Source organism: Apostichopus japonicus, chromosome 13 (assembly GCF_037975245.1).
Source record: "Apostichopus japonicus isolate 1M-3 chromosome 13, ASM3797524v1, whole genome shotgun sequence".
In the NCBI taxonomy this organism is placed as follows: Eukaryota; Metazoa; Echinodermata; class Holothuroidea; order Aspidochirotida; family Stichopodidae; genus Apostichopus; species Apostichopus japonicus.
Window position 1 is genome coordinate 22,001,236 of NC_092573.1, and position 24,963 is coordinate 22,026,198.

The 24,963-nt window shown below is 34.1% G+C and overlaps 1 protein-coding gene across 9 annotated transcripts in view; it reads right to left on the minus strand.

Annotated features, from left to right (window-relative positions):
* LOC139978326 (sodium/calcium exchanger 3-like) overlaps positions 1-24,963 on the minus strand; it is a 121,296-nt gene that overhangs the window by 16,058 nt on the left and 80,275 nt on the right. For all 9 annotated transcript variants that reach the window (XM_071988424.1, XM_071988421.1, XM_071988423.1 and 6 more), the window contains 5 exons: positions 13,515-13,667; positions 8,645-8,807; positions 4,135-4,258; positions 3,125-3,254; positions 1,047-1,137 (listed from right to left, as the gene is read on the minus strand). In XM_071988424.1, the coding sequence (XP_071844525.1) occupies positions 1,047-1,137; positions 3,125-3,254; positions 4,135-4,258; positions 8,645-8,807; positions 13,515-13,667 (661 nt within the window). The remainder of the gene's footprint in view (positions 1-1,046; positions 1,138-3,124; positions 3,255-4,134; positions 4,259-8,644; positions 8,808-13,514; positions 13,668-24,963) is intronic.

The window sequence follows — 24,963 nt, forward strand, 5'->3', positions numbered from 1 at the left end:
ATTCTTGGGCAAAATCACTATGCAGCTATAACAGTTTGGAATTCTTTGGATTGTATATATTAAATAACCATATATTCCCTAAAATTTGACACGTAATATGACACATAATATGGTTGACATTTTGGAATGCTAAATTGTAATAAGTTTAACATTTTGATTTGTAATTTTAGCATTTGATATATGCAAGTTTAACAGTGAATCTGTGACATTCAGACAGGGACATATCAGTTTGTGGAAGTTTCCAAATCCTTTCCAAATTTGTTTTTACCAGGCTTTGCACAGCATAGTAATGTATTTCCCTCCATGAAAACTGCAATGTTAAAAGTACTGTTAAATGCTTTAACATATCTGATTTAAACATTTACAATACTGTACTATATATACCACAGATCAAAGTATGAAAGATTGTAGTTTATCATCTAACCTCTCAGAGATCATGTTTCATTTAAGTTTCATATTATATGCCAGCATACATAAAGAAATCTAGCTGCCAAGCAATTAAACTCACTATATTGTTGGTATTTGCATTAGTTTGATGGGGGAGGGGTTAGGGAGTGTGTTAGGGAGGGGGTTGGAATGTATTGATAACAATGGCAGTGGATACAAAATACTAAAAACCACCTGTCCTAACTCTTGGAGGTCAATTCTTCAGAGATTGCCCAAAAAGTTTGATCACAACATAAAATGACTCATTCATTCCTTGTTTCATTTTCCATATTTTCATTCTCAATAAATAAGATTAAAAATATCTAATCTGTATTAAGGTCAATAAACCCTTGTCAATCCACAGATCACATTTTTTTTTCCTTTAATGCATTTTTAAACAAAACTTCAGCAAGCAGGAATGAGCCTGGGGTAAACAAAATATCACAGAAATTTGCAAAAATTGCAGTATAGGCTCCAGTTTGCATATGCTACAGTGTGTTAGGATAATAGTTTTTGTCCACGAGGTAGAAAAGAAATCACGGATATTCCACGAATTCGCACAAGGGGTTAACATCAATTTGTAAATCTCGGCAGAGACAAAACCGTTGAGAACCACTCACCAGATGTCAGACTAACGACTGCAGCACTGTTTTCCCCGAGTGAAGCTCCAACGCTTGGATTCCTCAGACATATTACAAAATTTTTGGCTTGCTGTTGAAAATCAAACAAAGATAGCGCATTTCATTAGTATTCAAGGTCATGCTTGGAGAAAACAGATCAAGTGTGATAAATGATTTCCTTTGGGACTGCAGAGCGATGAAATACATCCCGCAGATAGCTGTGAAGAGTGTCGAATACTTTGTTCTTACTTCAATTTCATCCTGTAATTTAAGTAATTTAATGCATAAGATATCTTTTGTTTTCTATGAGAATATCTCTTGGATCCGAAAATTTTTTTAGAGTTATTTCCTTTTCGTTTAATATTTCGATTGTCTGCATTGCATTCCACACTGCAATATTAATATAAGAGCCACAGATGATAAAACTCAGTCTGTGGATTTCACAGCTGGGCAAAAATATGGAATTAATCTTCAACTGTTTTAGATATGAAAATCAATGGCAGATCGATGGCTTTCTCAGAAGAATATATTTGAACATCTCCAACAGCAATATGAAGAGAATTAGTATTTAAACAAATAACTGCAAAGACACAAAAAGTTTTCACGTTTTTATGAAAATAAACTAACCCAGCCAAATGCAATAGTATTGATACCATATGTAGTAAACTAAATAACACAACTAAATACTATAGCATTCATACCATATGTAGTAAACTAAATAACACAACCATATGCAATAGCATTCATACCATATGTAGTAAACTAACTACAGTAACACAACCAAATACAATAGCATTCATACCATATGTAGTGAACTAAATAACACAACCAAATGCAATTGCATTCATACCATATGTAGTTAAAAATAGAAATTCCACACGAATCGCCAACATTTCTTAAAAACTAATTAAACATAACTAAGGAGCAACATTGATTCCTTGCATGACATCTCAAAGATTCTTTTGGTATGAAACCAAAAAAACATTTTTTGATTTGTTGCTACTCCAATTTTATTAAATGCTGTCAAGTTTAGTCTAGGATCTACTCAGATTTTTTCAGTTATTTTTAATTTTCAGATGTAGAATTAGTTCTTATTTGAAGAAGTTAAACTCTGCATATGTCTCTCAAATGAGATTGTATAAATGGAATGAACCCGTGAATACTGCTGAGAGAGATGTATTATCTGATAATGCAAAGTGTTGAATAAACATAAGAAAAGAGGGAAATGAATAATTCATGACATAAATTAGGGTCCTTCGTATCACTTGTGAAAGGTTAACGACTTTCAAATATGCAACACGCTTATGAGGATATGAATTAACCGCGAACAAGGCTAATGAAGTGAGGGATTGTCAGCTATTCATTTTTGAGAATGTTTCATCAATCTTGGAAACGGAAAACAGGGAAATTAAAGTTGAAACAATGACAACGAGTGTGAAATATTGGAGGGCCCCCTGAGGGGGAAGAAAAAAATCTCTGCTTCTTTATTTGTTAACACCTCTGTGAAAACAGTTTAAACATTTTTCTGCCCGGGAGCAAGTGATTTGGATCAGCATACAGTGCACATCTTTAGAACTAATAATTTGAACTCCTGTATGCTAGCTTTTTTTAATAAAAACACAGTGTCGTAGGGAGAGAGAGACAGAATGTGGACATAAATGTGTTAATATTGCCGCCCGTCGTCCTGCGTCACCGATGTAGACTGACAAAGATTTGTTTAGACAGAAGTTTCCTTAATGAGTTGGGAAGATATTAAAAAATAAGAGTCAGAGCACCTCATATGAGATTTGCCAGTTTTGTTTTTAATTCACACATATGGTAAAGAACAAAATGAAACAGGAAAAGATTTGGTTTGGCTACAAATTGAGCAATCTGTCAGTAAACCTAAAGCTAACCTAGTCACTTACAAGGAGATGTGTTTTTTTTTTTGTGTTGAATTTTATTTACAATCTGGTGGGACCCTGATTTATCTTTCGCTGAAGGAGTAGATGAAAACGAAAAACCTGCAGCAGCTGCAAGAATCACCTGCAAAAACTGAAACTGATATTTTTAATATTCAGAAAATGATTATATCTCACCTCTTTATTTTTGGAGACTTCAACTTCTATTGTTTTGGTTGTCTCTTGGTGTTTGAAGCAAAGAACACCGGAGCTTGCTTTGTAGTCCACACCATCTTCTATCATCGTTCCACCGATAGCAGTTCCATCTCTGTTAAAAAAAAATAGCAACAAGAAAAGTCATACCGTCACCAAGAGGGACACGTTAGATCAGGGTTTCCCTAAGTTTATCCCCCCACGAACCCCTGTGGATGTCAGAGTTTTCCACGAATCCCCAACTTTTCAAGACACGGCCTGAGTCATTATAATACTTTAATACGCATAACGGTGCTTCTTAAAAGAACAAGTTCATAGTGTAATATTGATGAGTTTGTCGATAGGTACAACTTTTGTACATTACTAAATTATATGATATATATATCAGATTTTTAGTTCAACAAAAAGTACTCTAGTTTTGACTTTCAGAAACGTCTCACGAATCCCCTGAGATGGAATCACACACCCCCTGGGGGTTCATGCACCCCAGTTAGGGAATCCCTGCGTTAGATGTTTCGATCCTGAGGTGGATGAGAATCCCATTACATATGTGAACCTACTCTGAGAAATCATGAATATTGTCCAACTACTTCCTACTAATAACTGAAGTTATATATGATGCAATTTGTGACTTCCTTGCATTTTAAAGTTTAAGGAGTTATATTCATCTATTCATCTCTATCACATAGATTATTTCATGACCCTTGGATGGACGGGCTCGCTTCTCCAATCGAGTGTTTACTAGGGCACTGTGTCACGAAGAAAAGCTGCAGTACTTACATGTAGCTACACACTACTCTGTAGCAAGGGTGATTAAATATTGAATGTCGAATACAAAAAAATGGAAATAGGATACTTTGTTCCCAGGAAAGGAACACTTCTACTATATATAAAAATGAAAATTGGCACGTTCGGGGGTTTTCACGGAAATGGGGAACGTTCCCCCCCCTGAACCCCTGGCCATGCCACTCCTGTGTAGGGGGCTGTTGACTTACATGGTCGTGTACTGGAGTGTTACCGTACCATCGCTCCCTTGACTACGTATTACTGTAGCTGTCACTGTGCTCTTCTCCTTGTCAACGTTATAGTGAGATTTATCAAACGAAAATTCACCAGGAACTGAGGAAAAGTGGTGAAGACAAAGGACGGTAATTATTAATGGCAGAAGTAATCATAAAAATAATGAAATTAAAAATTAAGATCCATGTTTGTTTATGTGGTTCAGTTTATTTAATACACTACTAATACATTGCTTTTCTAGTCCACAGGATAATTGCTGGGTACATTTGACAATCTATTTTAAATTTTTCACTTGACACTCGTCTATCAATAGAGTCCCACGATACAATCTGCTGAATGACTGGCTACATTCTCAAAATATTCTTTGACTAAATAACTGTTTGTTTTTTCTATCTTATCGATGAGATAAACCCTCCAAATTAACATTTCAAACTTATAAAAAAAGTGAATAATTTACTCCAAAAAGAGTATTACATGATTTCAATGTATGCATACTTCACATCCCAAGAGCAGTAGAGTTTACAGAATTACAATTAGATATGTGGAACAATATTGTATTGGGCCATTACATGAAAAACGTAAACAATTTTTGGATCCTTCATGGTAAAAAAACAAACAAACGAAAAACGAATTTTTAGTGTATTTTTATAATCCCTTGAATCAAAGCACTAGGTTAGAATATGAACAAACTTCATGAAAAGGAGGACGGAATGGGGGAGAGGGGGGGGTGAGGTGGGGTGTAAGAGGGCTGGTTTGGGCAAAGGTACAATAAATGGAAGACAAGTGCAGGAAGATATACTGTAAGTCTTAGTCTATGTGTAGGACATGGCCTCTGCTGATTGATCTTTGCCTAACCTATAATACTGTAAGCCGCATTTTCATCTACATAATTATGTCATAGTCAAAGTCCATAGTCAAAAATCCTAAACTTTATTCTACGTACTGAAAAAGTGAAAGAGAGGGAGAGAAAAAAAAAGAAAAAAAAGGAAAGAAAGATAGGAAACCTTACTTGCAAGGTACAAACATGCTATAATTATATAATCATTTCATTTTTAAAAGAAAACAGAAGCAACTTGATGCATCGAGTGTCAACCACGACCCAGATTAAATGGCACAACGCCTATCTCTGGAATAAATTGAATAAATTTGAAGTTTTTTCTTCTATATTCTCAGGAACAGAACAAGTAAAGTGGAATGGAGTTGAATCAATATGTTTAATTTTCACATTCTCTGTGTCCATGTGTTTTTTGATATAAACACTTTCTCCCCGTCAAGATCACGATATGACGTGGTATCGCTAGATCTATTATTAGAATTGAGCTATAAATTTCGTCATGTGACCAAATTTAACATTCACTTCGTTCATGATTTATCTACAGTTTTTGAAATGAACAACTTACTAGGTGACTAGACTACTACTTAGCAAAAAAAAAAATTAAGCGTCTTCGAAAATTGATCAAGTTTTGAGATGACATTTTTCAAAGTAACAATTTTAAATCTCCCGTTCCCAAAACTGCCAGATTGAAGCATCCTTAACAACTTTTGTGACGCTATTCAAACAATAACACCATGTGACAATGTTTCTCATCAGCTTGACCAATCAAGTCTCATTTTGAAATTTCAAATTGCAATTACTGTTATGGATAGGACAAAAGCTTCTGATCCACAAATATTCTGAAATTATTTGCGCCTTTGACTTTATCTGACCAGTGAAGAAATCTCCGAGGGTAACTTAGTTTGAATAACTTGCAATCATATTTGGAGAAACACATCCTAGATTCGGTACAATTGTTGGCCAAATTCAAAAAGATGATTTGAATTCATTCACCAATTTGTTTTTCTCGACAAATCGGTTCTAATTAACCACGACTGTACCTGATTTGTAAAATTACGCTAAAAGCAAAATTAAGATTTTGACAGAATTAGAAACAGAAACAGAATTAAGAAAACAAGATTAAGCTTTTTATATCAAAAATACTGAAAATGGAAAGCAAAGTAGTTGGTCAAAAATAGAAAATTAATAGAAAAGGAATATTTCCATTTCGATCTACGTTATAGTACGTGTCGTGAAACAGACTTAACGTGAGAATCGGCGAAGTGTGGACAGAGAAGAAACTCATCTGATCAAACTATTACTGTTTAAACGCATATTGTTTTTTTATAGATGACACAGTTGTTTTACATATTTCATATGTCTTGCACACACTTATCAACATCTTTGCTCAGAAATATCCATAGAAAATGTCCCTCTTTGGGAAGGAGATATATGGAAGGAGATGGATATGCATCCTTTTGTTAATAGGAATGAACTTTCTGTCGGATATGCCCTTCAATCAGGGCCGTATTTAGACATGTGGAGGCCTATGGGCAACCTTCAGTAGTTGAGGCCCACAGCACCCCAGTGATCACTGTCCTGGGGGAGGGTTCTAAGGGGAAGGGGTGTCCCTCTCACCTATGGATTTTTTTTTTCAATAATTAAGGGTGCTTAGAAATCAAAATGGTGCAGTATTTTGTGATTTTTAGGGTTGTACGTTCTATTAGGGCTATTAGCGTTCTATTAGGGTTGTACAGCGCTATTGAATACTTTGTAGATTTTAGCGCTTTATAAGTTCATTTATTATTATTATTATTATTATTATTTTTGAAGTAAATTTATGTTCAAGAATTTTCATTACAGTATGTAAGTCTGTTTGCCTGCCCAATTTTCAGTACCAGTAAACAGGTTGCTACCACCTCTCGCAGTACAAATGAACAGGTTGCTACCACCCTTACCGTATGCAAATTAACATGTTGCTACCACATCTCTCAGTACAAATGAGCAATCATAACATGGATATAGTACAGTACATATATTTACAGACCAGACACTTTGAGACTTGACCCTTGCAAAATCTTATATTTTTTTCATGAAATATGTGGAAGCCCCTTGTTGTGGAGGCCCATGGGCAACTGCCCACGTTGCCCATTCTTAAATCCGGCTCTCCCTTCAATTGTTGCATATTGGCCATGATAATGAGATGCCTCCTAATAACAAGTTGAAACATTTGTCATATAGTTTTTAAAGCAAAAGCTTACTTTCACTGCAAAATTATACTACAAGCTAGTGCACAACATATTCGTGATTCAATTTGTGCCAACCTTCATTTGGTAAATACTATGAAGCAAAGTTCTCGGAAAATGTGATTCCTTTTTAAGGACTTACTATTTTTGTTTTTCTTTTCTAACTGTTATCATCAATTTCAAAGTAAAGTCATCTATCTAAAGATCCTTCACAGGGTAAAATATAATGTGTCTATATTACAGCTCCAAATTTAATTTCAAGCGAGGACGACAAAAAAATAGTTCATGTTTACCCTGCGTGAAATGGATGGATGGGTAATATATCACAGTGTAAATGTATGACAGGGAAACATCAGATAATGTATTGATACATGAAACCTTGTGAGAGGGAAGGACGGACATGAAGTGGTATCATACAAGAAACAGGATAAATAGTTTGAATCGATTGGTTCGTTTGTCTCCTAATGTTTCAGGGATGGATGTGTTAGAATTGTTGTCTGGCTGAACAAAATGACATGTGTAGAATCTATAGATGCTGGTTTACCAAGCAAGAGGGGGGGGGGGGAGGAGGATGTGAGGGAGAGGGAGAGAGAGGGGTTGGTTCAGGGAGGTAACAGCTTTAGTTACATACCTGTAATAGGGTATTCTCTTACTTAAGAAAATATTGCACAAAAGGGGTACCATTGTAAAGAATGTCACAACAGGTATGTGAAGGTGTTATGATAAAGTAGTCACGGCACATATTTGATGAGTTCTGTCTTCCTTAGTACACGGCCTGGCTTTCAAGCAGATAGGTTAGAATTCTGCTATGATAATCACTAACCTTAGGCTGCTAGTTTAAACAGCCTTAGCCTACCAACTAACAGCTTACACAGGTTTATAAAGTTGTCTATTCAACGATAAATGAGAAAACAACCTCAAGCCCCTTCTTTTTAAGGATCATTTTTTTTTTTGTACCAGAAGTTTTAAATTTGACATAAATATTCTGCGCAATCATCTGCCAATCTACACTTAGTAGAAACTATCACTCTTAACGTAAACTACTTTCTGCTGACTTTTCAGGATTATCTCAAAGTCCTAAATACTTTGGTTTGCAACTTTTAAATTTACACTTAAATACATCGACCTACATCTCATGGAAGAAAAAAAACACACTTCCGTCCGTTTTAAGTCACCTGCATTGCTAATTTCCTCCAATTATTCAACCTTGGACTTCAGCATTTTACTTGCACCACAAAATCAGGCACTTTTCACACAACATGAACTCTAAGATAGGATCTGTAAAGATTGATCTTAAGAAACTTATATTTCTAGTGAGAAAAAAACAAAAGATGAGGGCTGTGCACTTTTTCTTGGCATTTTTTGCTCTTTGAGTTTAATACTTAAAACTTCACCCTCTGGCAAAGAAAATAAAGATGCCCTCACCATCGTCATCGATAATGGTCACCCTGGTAACGCTCGGGTCCCCTAGCTGCGATCCCCCCTCTGGAATCTTCAAGATCACATAAAATTCTACGTTGCTGGTAAAAGTGTTGTTCTTTATGATAGGAATACTGATTGTCTTCTTCCATTCTGTTTCAAGAAAAGTCTAAAAAAGAAAATAAAACAAAATGATGAAAATAAGCGCACAAAAAAAAAAAACAGCTTTCGACAATTTTGATAAAAGTGATAAAAGCAGTGTGAAGAGTTAATAAAGTAGATTAATCATGACAAACTCAATATGTGTGGTGTATAAATATATGGTGATAGAAATTCGGAGATAAAAACAATAGAAATTTTTAAACTTTCATTTAGAAAAAAAAGGCCTGTTTCTTAGAACATAATTTATGCAGTCGGTTCTACTTCGAGATGCAGTCCTCTCTGGAGTATTATTATTATTATTAGTATATTTCATCTTTTTTGTTCATCGCACAAAACTATTTAACATAATATTTCTATTTCTCAGTTATTTCATCTGATCCCTGAAACAATGTATAATACTTTTGAGAAAGAAAATGTTTCTCTTTAATTCACTTTAAAGGATGACTTAATTTTCATTCAAGCTGAAAACTATTTTTTTGTTGCAACTATATATTTTTTTGTTCTTTAAAATATTAGGTAAAATGTTGTTCTTTTTTTAAAATGGAAGACTCATATTTGGGGCCACTTACCTCTTTCTAGGCAAACTGTTAATGGAAACCCATTGTTTTACAAATTATAACCATTCTTCTTAGCTGCAATATCATCAATGAAACACCCACTGATAACACACTGAACACTGTTCACATATCATCTTTTAATTTGTTTCTTTGAGACATCTGTCAGTCCCGGAGCTTCAAACCATGTAGAACTTCAAAGTCAGAGATTTGCTAGAAGCTTGTCTGGTTTGCTAGACTTGTTGGCCAGTCACTTTTATGATTTTTTTTTCGACAAAAGACATAGAGAAGGGAAAGTCGCAGTCTACACAGATTAAAACTGAGATTAGATTATTGGCTTTACAATGATGTGACTGAGATATACAAAAATATAAAACCTATAGGCTTACTAGGTTACTAGGTTTTAACTTGGAATTATGTATAAAGTGTCTGTATGTGAGAATGTGAAACCTATAGGCTTACTAAGTTACAAGGTTACTAGGTTTTTGCTTGGCGTTATGTTTTATGTGTCTGCATGTGAGAAAGAATTGTGCAAGCTTAGAATGAAAGTCTTGTACTAACGCAGGACATATACTTTAATGATAAAATCCTCTTTGAAAAGACTCGATGAATTGTCTTAAATTTAAAAAGTTAAAGTTGAAGTTGAAGCTTTGAAGACTACCAAGGACAAGGCTGTCTCATACAAATTTACAAGCAGCTAATGCCAGGTCATTTGTATCTTGTCACACACATTTATTGTGTGCACAATTCAAACAGTCCCTCACGGGGGGGGACACATCTATGTATCCCCCAGGGGACACCCCAATGGCTGCAGCTACGCATCGGTGCATGCAATTATATTTACAGGTTCCCTGGCAGGATCCCAGTTTATACTGAAAAGAGGCAACCTAGGGAGATATTTAAAGTGACTTGCCCAAGGACATACAGTTATGGTTTGGACAGCGATCTTTTGATCGCAAGTCCATTGCTTTAGCCGTTTGTCCACAACACCCTTCAAAGGATGACTTTCAACAGCATTTTAGACTTTGATATGTTAAATTCCAAGAAAAGCTCTTCCCTGTTTTCAAGACACATATTTAAAACATTAGTGCCTAAAGTTGTCCTTTAAGTGTCAGATTTGCACCCAAGAAGAAGTGGATGATTTAATTGGCATAACTTTTGTTTATAGTCACTGGAGTGAAGTATTGAATGTCAACCATCACTTCCTAGACAGGGGACTTAAAGAAAGTATTAAAAAAATTCAGTACGTGAGATGTATTTGTGTATCAGATATGTAACAGTGCATGAGAGAGGAGTTTCATATGTTTCATGAACGTTCAGGTTTTGTTTTCTTTTATTAAATGACAAACGTAAATGACCTCTGACACCATTCTACAGACAAAATTTAGGAACAGACAATGCTTGGCTTGCTTTACAATTTGGTTTTTACACTTTGGTGTAACAGTATCCTTCAAAGATGATACTACTTGCTCTGTTGCAAAATAAATCATGAAAATTCTAAGGTAAGTCACCCCCTTTTGTTTTGTTTTTCTTCAGCAACCTCCACACTATTGGGAGATTAATTAAAAAATACACTCATGTTATAATATTAAACCCTTTCTATCGGCTCAGAATCACTTGAGTTTGCCAGGAAATTAGAGAGTATTTTATAAGCTGATCAAGTGTAACATATTAACAGTAGGCAAGTGTATTTTCTATGAAAAGATATCATTTTGTACTTTGCACAAAACAAACAAAGTGTTCATATTTTATAATAGACGAGAGATACGGAAACAATCTTGAAGAGGTAATCTTTGTCAGACTGAAAATATTGCTTTAGACTAAAACTATAAACCAAGAAATAGATGCCTAATTGAAAAGACTTGAACATTAAAGGCATTGAAGACTCGCCCCAAACCGTGTGCCGCGCTCTGAAAAAGTTAACTTTCCGTTGCTTGCAAGTGAAGTTTTCTTCTTGTCGCTAAAAAATGCAGACAGTAATGAAACGTGATACCTTGTTATCTTTTATCCAGACCTGAGATGTCCATCGCTGCTATGTACACTGTGTTGTGGGTATTGACCATAGCTGTATGTATTGACTGTACACTAGTGTCTATTTACCGATGGTAGCAAGCTGTGTGTGTATTTTGTGGGATCGATGGTGGTGTCTAACACTTCTGTTACACCTCGTTCGAAACTAGGTCAGATTACCGGCATTAGACGTTTCTTCTGTGTGCGAGTCTCACACCCTTTAAGTGAGCTAGTAAGAAATAAATTTTCAAGTCCCTAAAATTTTGAAACTAAAGAAAACAAAAAAAACTTTTCTTATTAAAAGTGCCTGAAAACATTTGGCTCTGTTCCATGATTCCATCTGCCAAACTCTGCTACAAATTTGATGCAAAATGACGCTTGAGTTTATCTTAGTTGATACCTTGTGATTGACCAGTCCATCTCACACTGACAGGTGCAATATTTGATGAAAATATACAATTTCAGTCCCTGTCAGGGTCATTTATTTATTGAAAAGCAGTCATGAAACCGGCAACAAAATCAATTGCAATTCCTGTGGTTTTCAATACAATGATGACGCACTGTATCTGTCTTATTACTATTTTGAATGTAAAAGAATATAAGTCATATATGATGTTGTAATTTTTTAAATACTTCCAATTTCCTGTTTAAGTAACTTATGTTTTATGCTAACAATTTCTTGCAGGTTCTGATTACAATTTTACTGTAAAATATGGAAATATACAGCAATAAAGTAAGCTTTTATCATTTGTAGAAAGAATGATGCCAAATATATCACATATATATTTGAACCAAAAGAAAACTGTCGTAAAATTTGTACAAATAGCACACAACCAAGCATATCCAATGGTCAGAAATGCCAGAAGAATATGCTAGAAGAACCCAAACTGGTCAATAATAATCAATTGATTTTTTTTATTCATTCAAAACTAAATTTCTTTTACTGTCACACAAAAAGAGCCATTTTCAACTCGATGCAACAGTTCACTTATTAATGTTGACTCACCTACAGCTATCTACATTAACTAATTAAACATGAACATTAACAGAGTTCTAGGACTGTGTATGTGATCTAGCATGCAGACTATCCAACTCAAATCTTCTCAAACCCTTCATTTTCTCTGTATATTTTTATCCTCCTGGAAGATCCTCATACAATTATACAATTCCATCTAACTTTTTGTAAACTAAGTCATGAATTATTCATGAGAAATTCAGAAAACATAAGCAGCAAGATGGGGAGGAGAAGCAGAAGAAGAAGGGGGAAAAAAATCTTTGGACTGTACTGTAATGTGTTTGGCAGGAAAAGCATGTTAATTAATGCCTGGGGAAATTTGATGGGCTAAAATTTTAATTTTTCGTGTTTATCGTATACGTCAAAATTATAAGAGGATGGTAATTATCGTCTCTGCAGAAGTATTAATAAGAGAGGCATTTAACCAAAAAAAACAGAAACAAAATACAAAAAAGATGAACGTTAGAGATATGGCAAACTTTCTGTGGTGTGTGATGCAAGGTTTAATATTTTTGCAGTAAACTGAGCTTTATTGGGGGGTGGTTGGAGGCATCTTGTATCATTACTATTTATGTGAGTTCTGTATGGTTTAATGTTTATTTTCTACAATGTTGTCTATTACACCAGTTCATAAATAATGCATGTTTTGTCGAAGAGCGGTTAAGATAGACAATGTTTAGGAGAAGTTGGCTGATTCACAAAAAGGTAAAGAAAAAGACAGAATAAAAATGAAAAGATAAGAATAAACAAGGACAAGAAAAAAATATATATATAAAAAAAAAAAAATTATAGAACATAAGGATTGGAGGATGGTATAACAAGTACCGAATAATTGCAAAAAATAATTAATTAGCAGAAAACTAGAAACTGAACAGCCATTTTGCAATTATTTTCTGGCTAATAGATTTTCAAGTCTAACATCTTCAGATCTTCAGATTTAGTGAATATTCATGTATGCAAATGATGTGACCCTTTATCATATCTGAGGGTATAGAGTCAGTTGATGTATACAAATGACTCAAAGTGAGCTTATTAATATTCATATCAAGTCAATATCATTTTGCATCGACTACCCTTACTGAAACTTGACTTGTCAAAATTCACACTCTCTGAATACATATATCTTTAATCTTACCAATTTATCTTGCGTGAAGTTATAATCTGTCTCCCTTTTGGCAGTCCCGTCCCTCGTTTCGAAGCAAACTTCCACGACTCCGCCCAGGGCACTTTCTTCCTCCTTGTTGGGTAATTTCGACTCGGATAATTCTGCATAAGCTTTGCCATTTTCCTGTGCAATAAATTAAAATACGTCGGGTACGGTTAATTACGCAGGAAGTCATAGGGGGTACTCTACAAATTTAAAGAAATGATAATTTAGAAATATTTTTGTTGTTCAAATTGACAGTGGCCGTAAGATGAATGACCAAAGATTGCTGTTAAAGCAGTGTTAAAGCAGCCGGTTGTGTTTACACTGTGCCATGTCGTTCAATCAAACACGCCTTAAACACAAACGGTAGTGTTAACTCATCTTTGTGTCTAAAAGTTAACTCAAGACATGATAGAATGAGAGTGCTGAGGTTGTGTGGAGACAGGTTAGTGAGAAAGCAGAGTGAATGCATAGCATCGATACCAGATCACATTCCAACAGGCTCTAAACTTTTTACTTGCAAAAGTTTACTTAAGACCCATCTTTTCACTTGTTCTTTTGTTAATTAATTTGCTTTCGTTGTAAAGCGCCTTGAGCAGTGACTTTTGTTTACTGATTTGGCGCTATATAAGTCTCATTTATTAGTATTATTATTATTGTAAGAATTGTGAAACCAAACAATGTATCATTGACAAATAATTGATACAATTCATTTGTAAGTTGAGTGGGTAGCTGAAATCACAAAACGATCGCCGTTATTTAACATATATATTATCCTGCAATGAGAAACCGAGGTCATCATCAATTTCACTTTAAGGGGAGACATTTAACGAAAGTTAAAACTGAAATAACTTGGGGAAAAATGAATAGCTATGTACAAACATTCCCATCAGCACTCACAGTTTTCTATCCTTTATTAAGACTAAAATTCCGTTTAAAACAAATCTTAATCAAACAAAACTGTTAGCACACTGCTTATCCACTAAAGAGCCTGTGTAAGGGAAGAACGTGTTAGGGCCTGGCCTTTTTGATCCTAGTAGGATCTTCTTCAGAGGCTGAAGCTGAAAACAAGTCTTGTTGATTACGATAACGATGTTGATAATGACGACGACACATTGAAGCTGTTAAAGTGGGTATACATTGAAATCTGGTCATGAACTTCAAACGAAAGATTACCCAGCAGTTCAGTCGTGAGGTTTTGTGGCAGAGACTGAAATAACAGGCTTTACCCACTGTCAAAAGTATACAGTACTTATATATAATTTGATGAGTTGATTTAGACCATAATATCCACATTCTTTTTGATGGGGGGGGGGGGGGCTAATGCTAAAAAAATCCATACCCATGTTAACCTGCATCCCAACAGTGAAACAAATTATCCATGTAACTGCACAAAAAAAACAAAAAAAAAAAAACGTAGCACTGTCTCCCATTCTGTTTAACTTTCTGCGTGCTTTTGGTCTTTCTTCAACGCCTTACACGAGAGAGTATACATTCTATAACGTACCATGTGACCTTTTCCAAATGTTATTAAACTCAATTACAGTCAAATTTATCAAACAGAGACCAACTTAAGCAATATCACTCTCAAAATTAAGGTTCTAGGAAGATCCATATATGGCCCTTTGCCATATATTACAGTTGAAGGGTTCGTACAAAGGTTACACAATCGCCAAGGTTTATTTCTTGAAGGACAACTTATTCCGCACGCACGGTAGAAATAATAACTGGATCATATAATCAATGAATTGTCTCAACTTGGCAAATGATCATAACGTTAATAATAAACTATAAAACTATAAAAAAAAGCTCGCAATTCATAATAAACTTAAAATTTAGCAAAAGGTTTCCATTGGACGAGATAACAAAAGAAATTATTAGTCAAATATGAAACAGATGAAGAAAAAAAATCAAAAAGGGTCCCATGGTAACTAAGAATGAGTTTACCGGATATTTGACCTATCAATGTAATAAAAGTCATCGTTAATATAGCGTTTGAAAAAACAATGGTGGCTTCGTAGAAATAGAATCAAAGTTAAGCCACTATAAGAAATTTATGACCTTTGCTGATATTTGTTTATCTATGGTTCGATCAGCAAACACTACTTTATGAATCATTTTGGTTTGATAATCACCAAGGAGATTAAAGTTACTCTGAGGTAAAGATACACAAAATCTATAAACGGTATTAAACATTTATAACTGTAAAGCAAACGAAGTGACAGAAATTATAAGAAATACAATATTTGAATTTCATTTTCGAAAGATTTTAAGTAGTCTTAGTTTCCTTTCTCCTACAAAACGATATTTTTCTGAAAGCGTTCCTCTGATAAGCAATATGAAACTACAGGAAAATACATTTTGCTCTACTATTTGAAATGACAAAGTTGCAAAGCCATTGAACCGATTCTCTTTTATAACTGCATACATACATATATGTATATATATATATATATATATTATATGTATATCTATGTATATATATATTATATATATATATATTTTATATATATATATATATATATATATATATATATATATATATACATATATATATATATATATATATATACATATATATATATATATATATATATATACAGTACATATACATATACATATATATATATACAGTACATATACATATACATATATATATATATATTCATATGAAGTGTACAACATGCAAAAACAACTTCACAGATAATTTATTTTAATATTCACATCAATACATGTTTCTTTGAATATTTATGCCAATGCATGTCCTTTGAATATTCATTCTTGTACAGGATGCGAGAAGTAAGATGGACCAAAAAGGTAAATCATTAAGATGATTACTTCAATCTCTTTTCTTTATCCTATCGCGAGAAAGCTTTTTTGTCACTTTCTACAGTAAGTGCCTTGACTCATTTTATGCCCTGGGAACCTCTGGAAGTCTGATTTGAAAGTATTCGAGGCCTTTAAGAGGAACCCTTAGCATCCTAAGAAAAGTATAGGTTATTATAATAAAAATTTTTAACAAGAAAACTGAGGGCCCCAAGTTGAACACTCCATGGACCTTGTGACATGGTTAAGTCAACATTATATATGTAGAAAACAAGATTTGTATTAGAAAACTTAAATCATCGTACAACTTTAAGTTGTGACTGCTCAGGTGTCACTTTCGATGGATATATCTCTTGCAAAAGTTGATGATTTTTTTTTCTTCGCCGAACGAACATGTTTTTCGTTGTTCATGAAAATTTGCAAAAAGTACAAGAATTCATAGACTGCTATAAAGCTACTTTTTTTTTTTAATCTGTAAAAGACCACATGAGATTTAATTCTAAATTGCTTTGTTAAGTTGATGCAAGTGAGAGGCAATTTAAAAGCTATCGGCACATTTTGTCTCTGCAGAATCTGCACTATTGAAAAGATAATCACAGTTTACATTAAATGTTCTGTTATTAAATGCAATGCATTTTTATCCTTCTTTTAGTTTTATCAATTTTCCAACAACAAATTCTACTGCGCATCTTTTGGATGACCTGTCAAACATCGATTACGCTAGAAAAGAAACCTATTGCACAACATTTCTTCTCTTCTATTGTTGTGGGGGAGGGGAAGGGGGAGGGGAGTAGGAGGGGGATGGGAGGGGAAGGGGGAGGGGAGAGGAGGAGGGGGAGAAGAGGTTTGGGGGAGGGGGACCCAAAGGCTGTATTTGGTGACTGATGAAGTCATGTTATATCCCTTAATCTAAGTAAAGGAACCGATGCTGTTTCAACTATTCAACTAAATACTTTATAATTATTTAATTATTATGCAATTATTTAATCATTATTATTTAATTATCTAGTTAATAAGCAAGTTATTTACAGTGTAATACAGACACTTTTATATGTCCCACAAATTTTCTCCTTTTATTCTGTCATAGACAAACGTGCAGACAGGTTTTTTTTCCCTAATTTTGATTGATTCTGGTGCGATTTCAGTATCGATTCAAGTAATAGATTCAAGTATAGATTCAAGTAATAGATAATATCGCTCGGTAATTCATCTCTCCTTCATTCACTCCCTGCGGTATCCTCAGATTGCGGCTGCCATACAAAGCCGTTGTAACCATCTAATTACGAGACGAACCTTTAATAAGGCGGTTAATTTGTATGCTTAACAGACTGCATGATCCAGTCCTTCTTCATTATAAAGAAGTATCCGTTAATGTTTACAGGTTTAATTATTTCAAACCACATGTGGTATATTGACATGGTAAAGGTCAGTATTAATTAGAACTTTCTTTCTTTGCTTGGAATGGTCTGTAACTAATTGGCAGACTATAATTCTATACAAAGCTGATCTATATCTGGGAAATGAATCTCTAACGAGTATTCTGCACTGAAGGCATTGGTGATGTTATCCCGTAAAAGTCTCCCCTTTTTTCCTCTCTCTATTAACAACTGCTGCATTGAGGAGTGTTAGCTCAGTGGTTAACGCCGGTGCCTTCCAATCATAAGGTCCCCGGTTCGAGTTACTCCAAGATCAATGTGTGTCATCCAGTTACAGAGTTGTTGACAATTGACAATTCATAATCATGGACGTTAAATATGAATGTAAGAGACTGACTTCGGTCAGCTTGCGGCTTTGATAAAGCCAATGAGGCTTCTTCGCGTGTTCCAGCTTGCAGGAGGATCTAAACTACATACATAGTAAATTTGTCTTTGAAGCTTGAAACTTTCGACTGCAAACTTGGGATACCATGAATAAAATCTTGCAAACATTGACATGGATGTTTTCTTTGGTTATACTGGATGGAAATGATCAAAATTTAATGATTACTTTTAGGCAGAATCTAGTCTTGATATGCCACAAATCAAGGAAGAAGAATCTATTAATGGCTACTGATGTTTCAAAAGGCTATTCCCAATATTAAAGATATCCAGCTCTAAGGTATATATACATCTCTGGAATGCCCCTTTAAGCAATTTAAAATTAAATGATGAGTTAACTCCTCAGTACAGGCTTAAATGTTTAAATGCTAATCCATTGTTTTAGAAATTCTTAAATAACTCTATCAAAATATGTTAAATTTCAATATTAACATCAGAAATCCCCTCGGACGACAATTTATATAATTTCGCCTTGACAAATTTGTACTTTCATTGTTAACATGTTAATGAGCCTCAGATGTTTAAAATGTTGATCATTTCTCAAACATTTAAAGCACACTGTAATAAATCCTGGACTGTTAGCAATGTCTTTAAAAAGGATCTATCACATATCAAACTTAATGTTGTGCCATTCTTGAGTGCTTCTCTAAGAAGAAGAACATACTATCGTTGCATCTAGCAGCGATGATGCGGTCTCTACGGATCTACTGTTGCCAGACGCATAAAACTACGACAAAAAACATTAACAATTCATGTCCTTGTAATTAGATACGCTATCAGGATGCGCTGTTATCATCTACTGATGCATAATGTTTGGAAAACAATTCGGTTCTACCTTCAAACGATCCCATTAAACTTACCAGCCCTAAGAATAATTTGAAAAGATTGATAAGAGGGTGGTTTATATCAAAAAGCTTGCACAAACAAAACAACTACAAAATACTCAACAACAAAAACCGTCCTTCTTTGACATGTTTACTGCAAGTTATAATGGCATGGTAGAGTGCTTCATGAAACACAAGGTAAAACTTGTTCCATGTGTGAACATATTCAATGTCAGGTTCTGTGGCTTCTGACTAAAACACTGGCGTTTGTCAGAGAGGACTATTGGGTTCGTCAGAGTAGAGAATGACAACAAACCTCAAATTTTCATCCTGAATAATATTTGATGTCATCCAAATCTCAATCCCTGAAGGGTCAGTTATTGCAAAATGTTGCAAAGTATTGTTTTGAAGTTTGTTTTAATTATTCCCCGTTATTAAAAATTATTTCCTTAGAAACATGTTGATAACTTTACTGACCTTACAGGTTCAGCAACAACACCTACTTATATTTGTAAAATTTTTTACATCCACTGCATCTGTTCCGTAAACAAACTTGTTAAGAAAATACTCATGTTATTAAAAAAAATTAATTGTTTGAACTTTAGGCAAATTAAATTATGGCAATAATATTAATAATAATAATTGATCGAATTTGATAACTAAAATAAGATAATAATCATCAAATTAAGTCTGATATATCTTTTTTCCCATATTAACGAAGAACCAGTCGTTAGCTAACAGGCAGGGAATTAAATTTTAAAAAAAAATTAAAAACCAGTATATACATTCATCCATTTTATCTATAAAGTATGCTATGAATACTGTACTTGGTATATATTTTACTACCAAAGCTATAGCCTATTCAAAGTATTTTGCTTATTACTTTGCTTATTATTTTGCTTACACCGGTATACATTCACCCATTTATCTATATAGTATGCTATGAATACTGTATATGGTATATATTTTACTACCAAAGCTACGGCCTATTCTAAGTATTTGCTTATTTTGCTTATTAATTTGCTAACAACAGCACACATTCACCCATTTATCTGTATAGTATGTTATGAATACTGTATTCGGTATATATTTTTACTACCAAAGCTACAGCCTATTCTAAGTATTATCTTATGTTGCTTATTATTTTGCTTATTTTGCTTACACCAGTATATACATTCATCCATTTTATCTACATAGTTTGATATGAATTTGTATATGGTATATATTTAACTACCAAAGCTACAGCCTATTCTAAGTATTTGCTTATGTTGCTTACTATTTTGCTTATTTTCCTTACACCAGTATACATTCATCCATTTTATCTATATAGTATGCTATGAATACTGTATTTGGTATATATTTACTACCAAAGATATAGCCTATTCTAAATATTTTGCTTATATTGCTTATTATTTTGCTTATTTTCCTTACACCAATATATACATTCATCCATTCTATCTATATAGTATGCTATGAATACTGTATTTGGTATATATTTACTACCAAAGATATAGCCTATTCTAAATATTTTGCTTATATTGCTTATTATTTTGCTTATTTTCCTTACACCAGTATACATTCATCCATTTTATCTATATAGTATGCTATGAATACTGTATATACGGTATATATTTTATTACCAAAGCTATAGCCTAGTTTAATTATTTTGCTTATTTTGAAGATACGCAGACTTTCTTGAGGATATAATAAAACCTATTTTAATGGCGGTGATAACCAGAAAAGTCTGACGATATGTATTTGTAACTCCCTGTATGGTATTCTCTACAATGGTGAGATGTTAGCTAAATGGCAAAGAAATTCAGCTACTTTAAGCACAGAGAGAGATAGAGACAGACAGACTTGTAAAGCAGTCCATCTTTTTATTTTCCCCTAAAACCGATGACAAGAGTTGACAGATTTTTCTAGGTTGAGAACTACTTGGGAATTATCTTTATGATGAGTTAACACTTTCAATTCCTGTTACACAACCTGTTTTAATACATCTATGTAATCTATGTATGGTCGAATTAACAGAGCAGTCTGTCAGAAACCAGAAACCGACATCCAACTCTCGCGGCGTGTTTAATTCACTTCCAACTACACTGGATCTGGCGTGAGTGTCGTCATAGGAAATAAGATCATATGTAACGGGAAAAGAGACGACATCGCTCGGCCCGGATATATATTAAGTCTTAAAAAGATTCTCTCAGAGAGAGATATTTTTCCTTCTCTCCGAATGAGAATTTTCATCCAAGCGGGTTTTATGATTAAAAGTGTCAGTACAAATAGACTGTTCAAATGATTTAGAAGTTTACTTTCAACTAGGTATTCAGGGACGGACACAGATTTTTTTATTATTTTGTTTATATCACATGCAAAGATTTCCGTATTTATTTCTCTAACATCTACATCATGAAGAACAGACAAAGATCATTTTCAGCTCTATTGCAATGATGTCATCACTAACTTATTTGTTGCCAGGTGCAATCATAAAGTGTTACAAAATTTAATTATCGACGGTACTAAAAGGCTATCAGGACGTGATTTTGACGTAAAGATGGGGCAAATTTCCCAAAATTTTGTTTCATATCATCTGAAAGATCCTATTAATAAAATGACGATATAATTACACAGTTCCAAATTTTGGAAATTGCTTTTAGAGTTAATAAATAACATAAAATCTAACATGGATCAACTTTTTTTTTTATGACTTGCTAGTTATGGTTAAATTCGATTTCTATCGATGAATTAAAAGAACACTTCTCTCTCGATGCTGTCAATGTTCAGTATCTAATCTGCCTTATGGCAAGAAATCTTGGATTATCCTGAATTATCAGAACCTGCAAATATCGCTTCTCCTTCCACGTACTAGTCAAAACCAGAGGGATTTAAATTTATAACGATTTACTATAATTAGCTGGTTCATTTTCCAAGATAGGTAGACTTTCTTCCACTTCCCAAGGGATGCACTTGACTAAAAGTAACCGTGCAACGTAACGTAAAAAGAAAAAAACTACTCTCGCCACAAGAGGTTCACTTACCTGTTCGTGATAGTCATTAATTAACGTGATTTGATACCGGTATCTAAATCCAACCTGATTACAGTGACTCACACACTCACATAGCCTACAGCAGTGTCCATTATTATGAAATTCATGCGGGCCTATAGGCTATCGGTAAATTGTAAATTGTCTATTACATGTATATTAAAAGTCAAATTTTTGGGGGTTCACTTTACGACTTTAAGACCTGTGTCATTCTCATTCTGATAAAAATGTTAAAGTATTCACATGTAATATCTGAAACATCCCCCCATGCTATTAAACTAAGAGCTATGGTGTAGAAACCAATTGCTTATTACTGACTTACTAGTTGATACTATGACAGTACTATTTACTGTACACTTTTGAAGTCTTTTATTATCTTAATTTGATTTAAGTATTGAATAAGTGATACTTTTGTAACATTTACATGGTTGTCAATGATTATGGTATTTAGAGTTTCATCAAAACACATTTTTTATCTCTTTCTTGGCAGAAATATCATTTTTCTCTGTGGATAAATGTATCAAATATTATAAACTAACACACTTTCAGCAATTTTACTATTCAAGCAATCAACATGCTTTTTGATGTATGCTTTCGATGCTTTAGTTGACTGTAGTCAAAGTTTCAGCCGGAAACCCCTATACCCATCCCTACTACCACAGTAACTACATCTCATCCTTCAGTTTTGGGGTTACTTCAATAAGAAAACAAACCATGATAATGTACCTAGGGACCTTTCATGCTAATCCCACCCACCCCCCTCCCCTTCATTATCCATCATAGTGATTCTTATGGATTACATCAGTACAAGATTGAAATGTAATTCTGACAGTAATCTGCAACACTACTGAATCTAAAGTCTGCAGATAACCGAATATACATCATGTTTCTCATTTTGACATTTTACACTTGAAGATTAAAACTAAAACCTAAAGAGGACTGTGTTAACTTAGATACAAAGCGACCACTTCTCAATAATTCAAAAACTGACCTTTATTTTAATATCCGACATTACATCTCGGTGAGACACGGTGCATCTTTCAATTATTTTCGAGGTGCCTGCAGTTCTCTGTCATTACTATCCCTTGCATATCAAGTTTCATGCATGTGTGCATTTTCAAGCAATTCTTGCTCTTTCAATACAAAGAAGTGTCAGTCCCAACCAACGCGAAAAAAAAATGTTTCATTAATTCTTCTGACCGACAGCTTTCTGTAATATAGGTCAGAGCTGGCCGGATAAAAATTGGACCACCAAAAAAAAATTATGTCTAGATTGAAATGCTGCTGAAATCAATCGAAAAAATATTTGCAGTGTATTTTTATGCAAGTATTGCTGGCGAATGTATAGCTACATGTTGCAGACGAGCCCAGAATGACTGATGTCAAAGTTAAGAAGCTATCTTCCAGGAATTAATTATGACAATATTAAAGGGATACAGAGGATTTTCGTAAAACTGCAGATAGTTGCAACCAGAGAAAAAGACATAGTTTACTAACTACTTTGTGATATTCTCCTAATAAATGGTCTCCATGTTACACATAGTGATTATGCTGACAGTTAACAGAACAGGGACTTCACTTTATACATTAAAAGAACATTATTGAGTTTGATGCATTCTCCACTTGATACCTCCCCCGCTCATTGCCCGCCCCCCCAACCCCTTCTGCAAAGAAACTACCAGACAAAATAATTCTACAGATATTCTCTATTTGTGAAAGAAAGAAGTACCTAAGTTTACAGTACATTTAATAACACAACAAAGTTTCCGTTGTGAAATTGCGTTACGCAATGCCATATCTGTGTAGCTGATGTGATTATTGTTCTTATATTCATTAAACAAATTATAGAGGAAGAACTTAATTATATTTTTTGTTTTTCTTTGAATTATGACAAAGTGAACCTTGAGTTTGTATCTGGTCAATGCGTGTGAATAATTAGCTACAAAACAAACATACAATCCTCCCTTTAGTCAACTCCATGCAGTAGCCAATCACAACTGATGATACACAGATGAGATCTCCCTATAGGATCAAGCAGCCAATCAGGGTAGACGTTATAAAAGATCAAGGATACTCATATATACGTTCTGCTATTTGGTTTCTGGTTCATTAATTTATAGAGTTTTTTAGTTATTTCAGGTGTAGCAAAATCCAAGTATTCATCTTTATTTTATTTAATGGAGAGAATCGGGATGATCGATGAACAACTTCTCTGAAAACGCTCGAGTAGATCGAGTCACTTTCGAGAGATATCCAGGTGCAAAAGTCACCGCTTGTTTATTTTGTGATATTGTGATGTTCACAAGTTAAGGTGAAAACTCTTTTGTTTTCCCTTGATTTCAGTACTTTTCATGGTGAATTTATTTTACTAATCATTAATTCATTATTTATCAATTATTTTTGACTCACGAAAGAACATATATATTACCTATCCTGGTGAAATTTAGTGTAATTTCCTACATTGCGTTTTTGAGATAATTCATAGCGGAAGGGTCTTGCAGTTCTTGTCATAAGTGAACTTAAAGCAAACAGGTCTGGTTATCATCGTTGAACACTGACGGCAAAATGTTTTATTTTGGTTATATTTTTTGTGTCACTTTACTGTTTTGACCTTTGACAGGGTTCCAACTTTCCCCTTGGGTTTATGAAGTTATCGATGCCCCAATGGCAGTTGTGTGTTCATATGTTAACGCATCCCATCCCAACCTCCGAGTTGCCCGGACTCAACTGCCCGACATGTGGTTTGTACAAGCAATCAGTGTCGCCTTTCAAAATAAAATCTGCACATAATGTTAATAATAATCATAACAATAATTTAGCACTATTTTATTATGTAAAAAAGTCATGAATCCTAAATACTTTTCGAGAAAGAAAATACAACATATTCTTGGCAACTGGCTCACCAGAGTCACATACTGCGGGG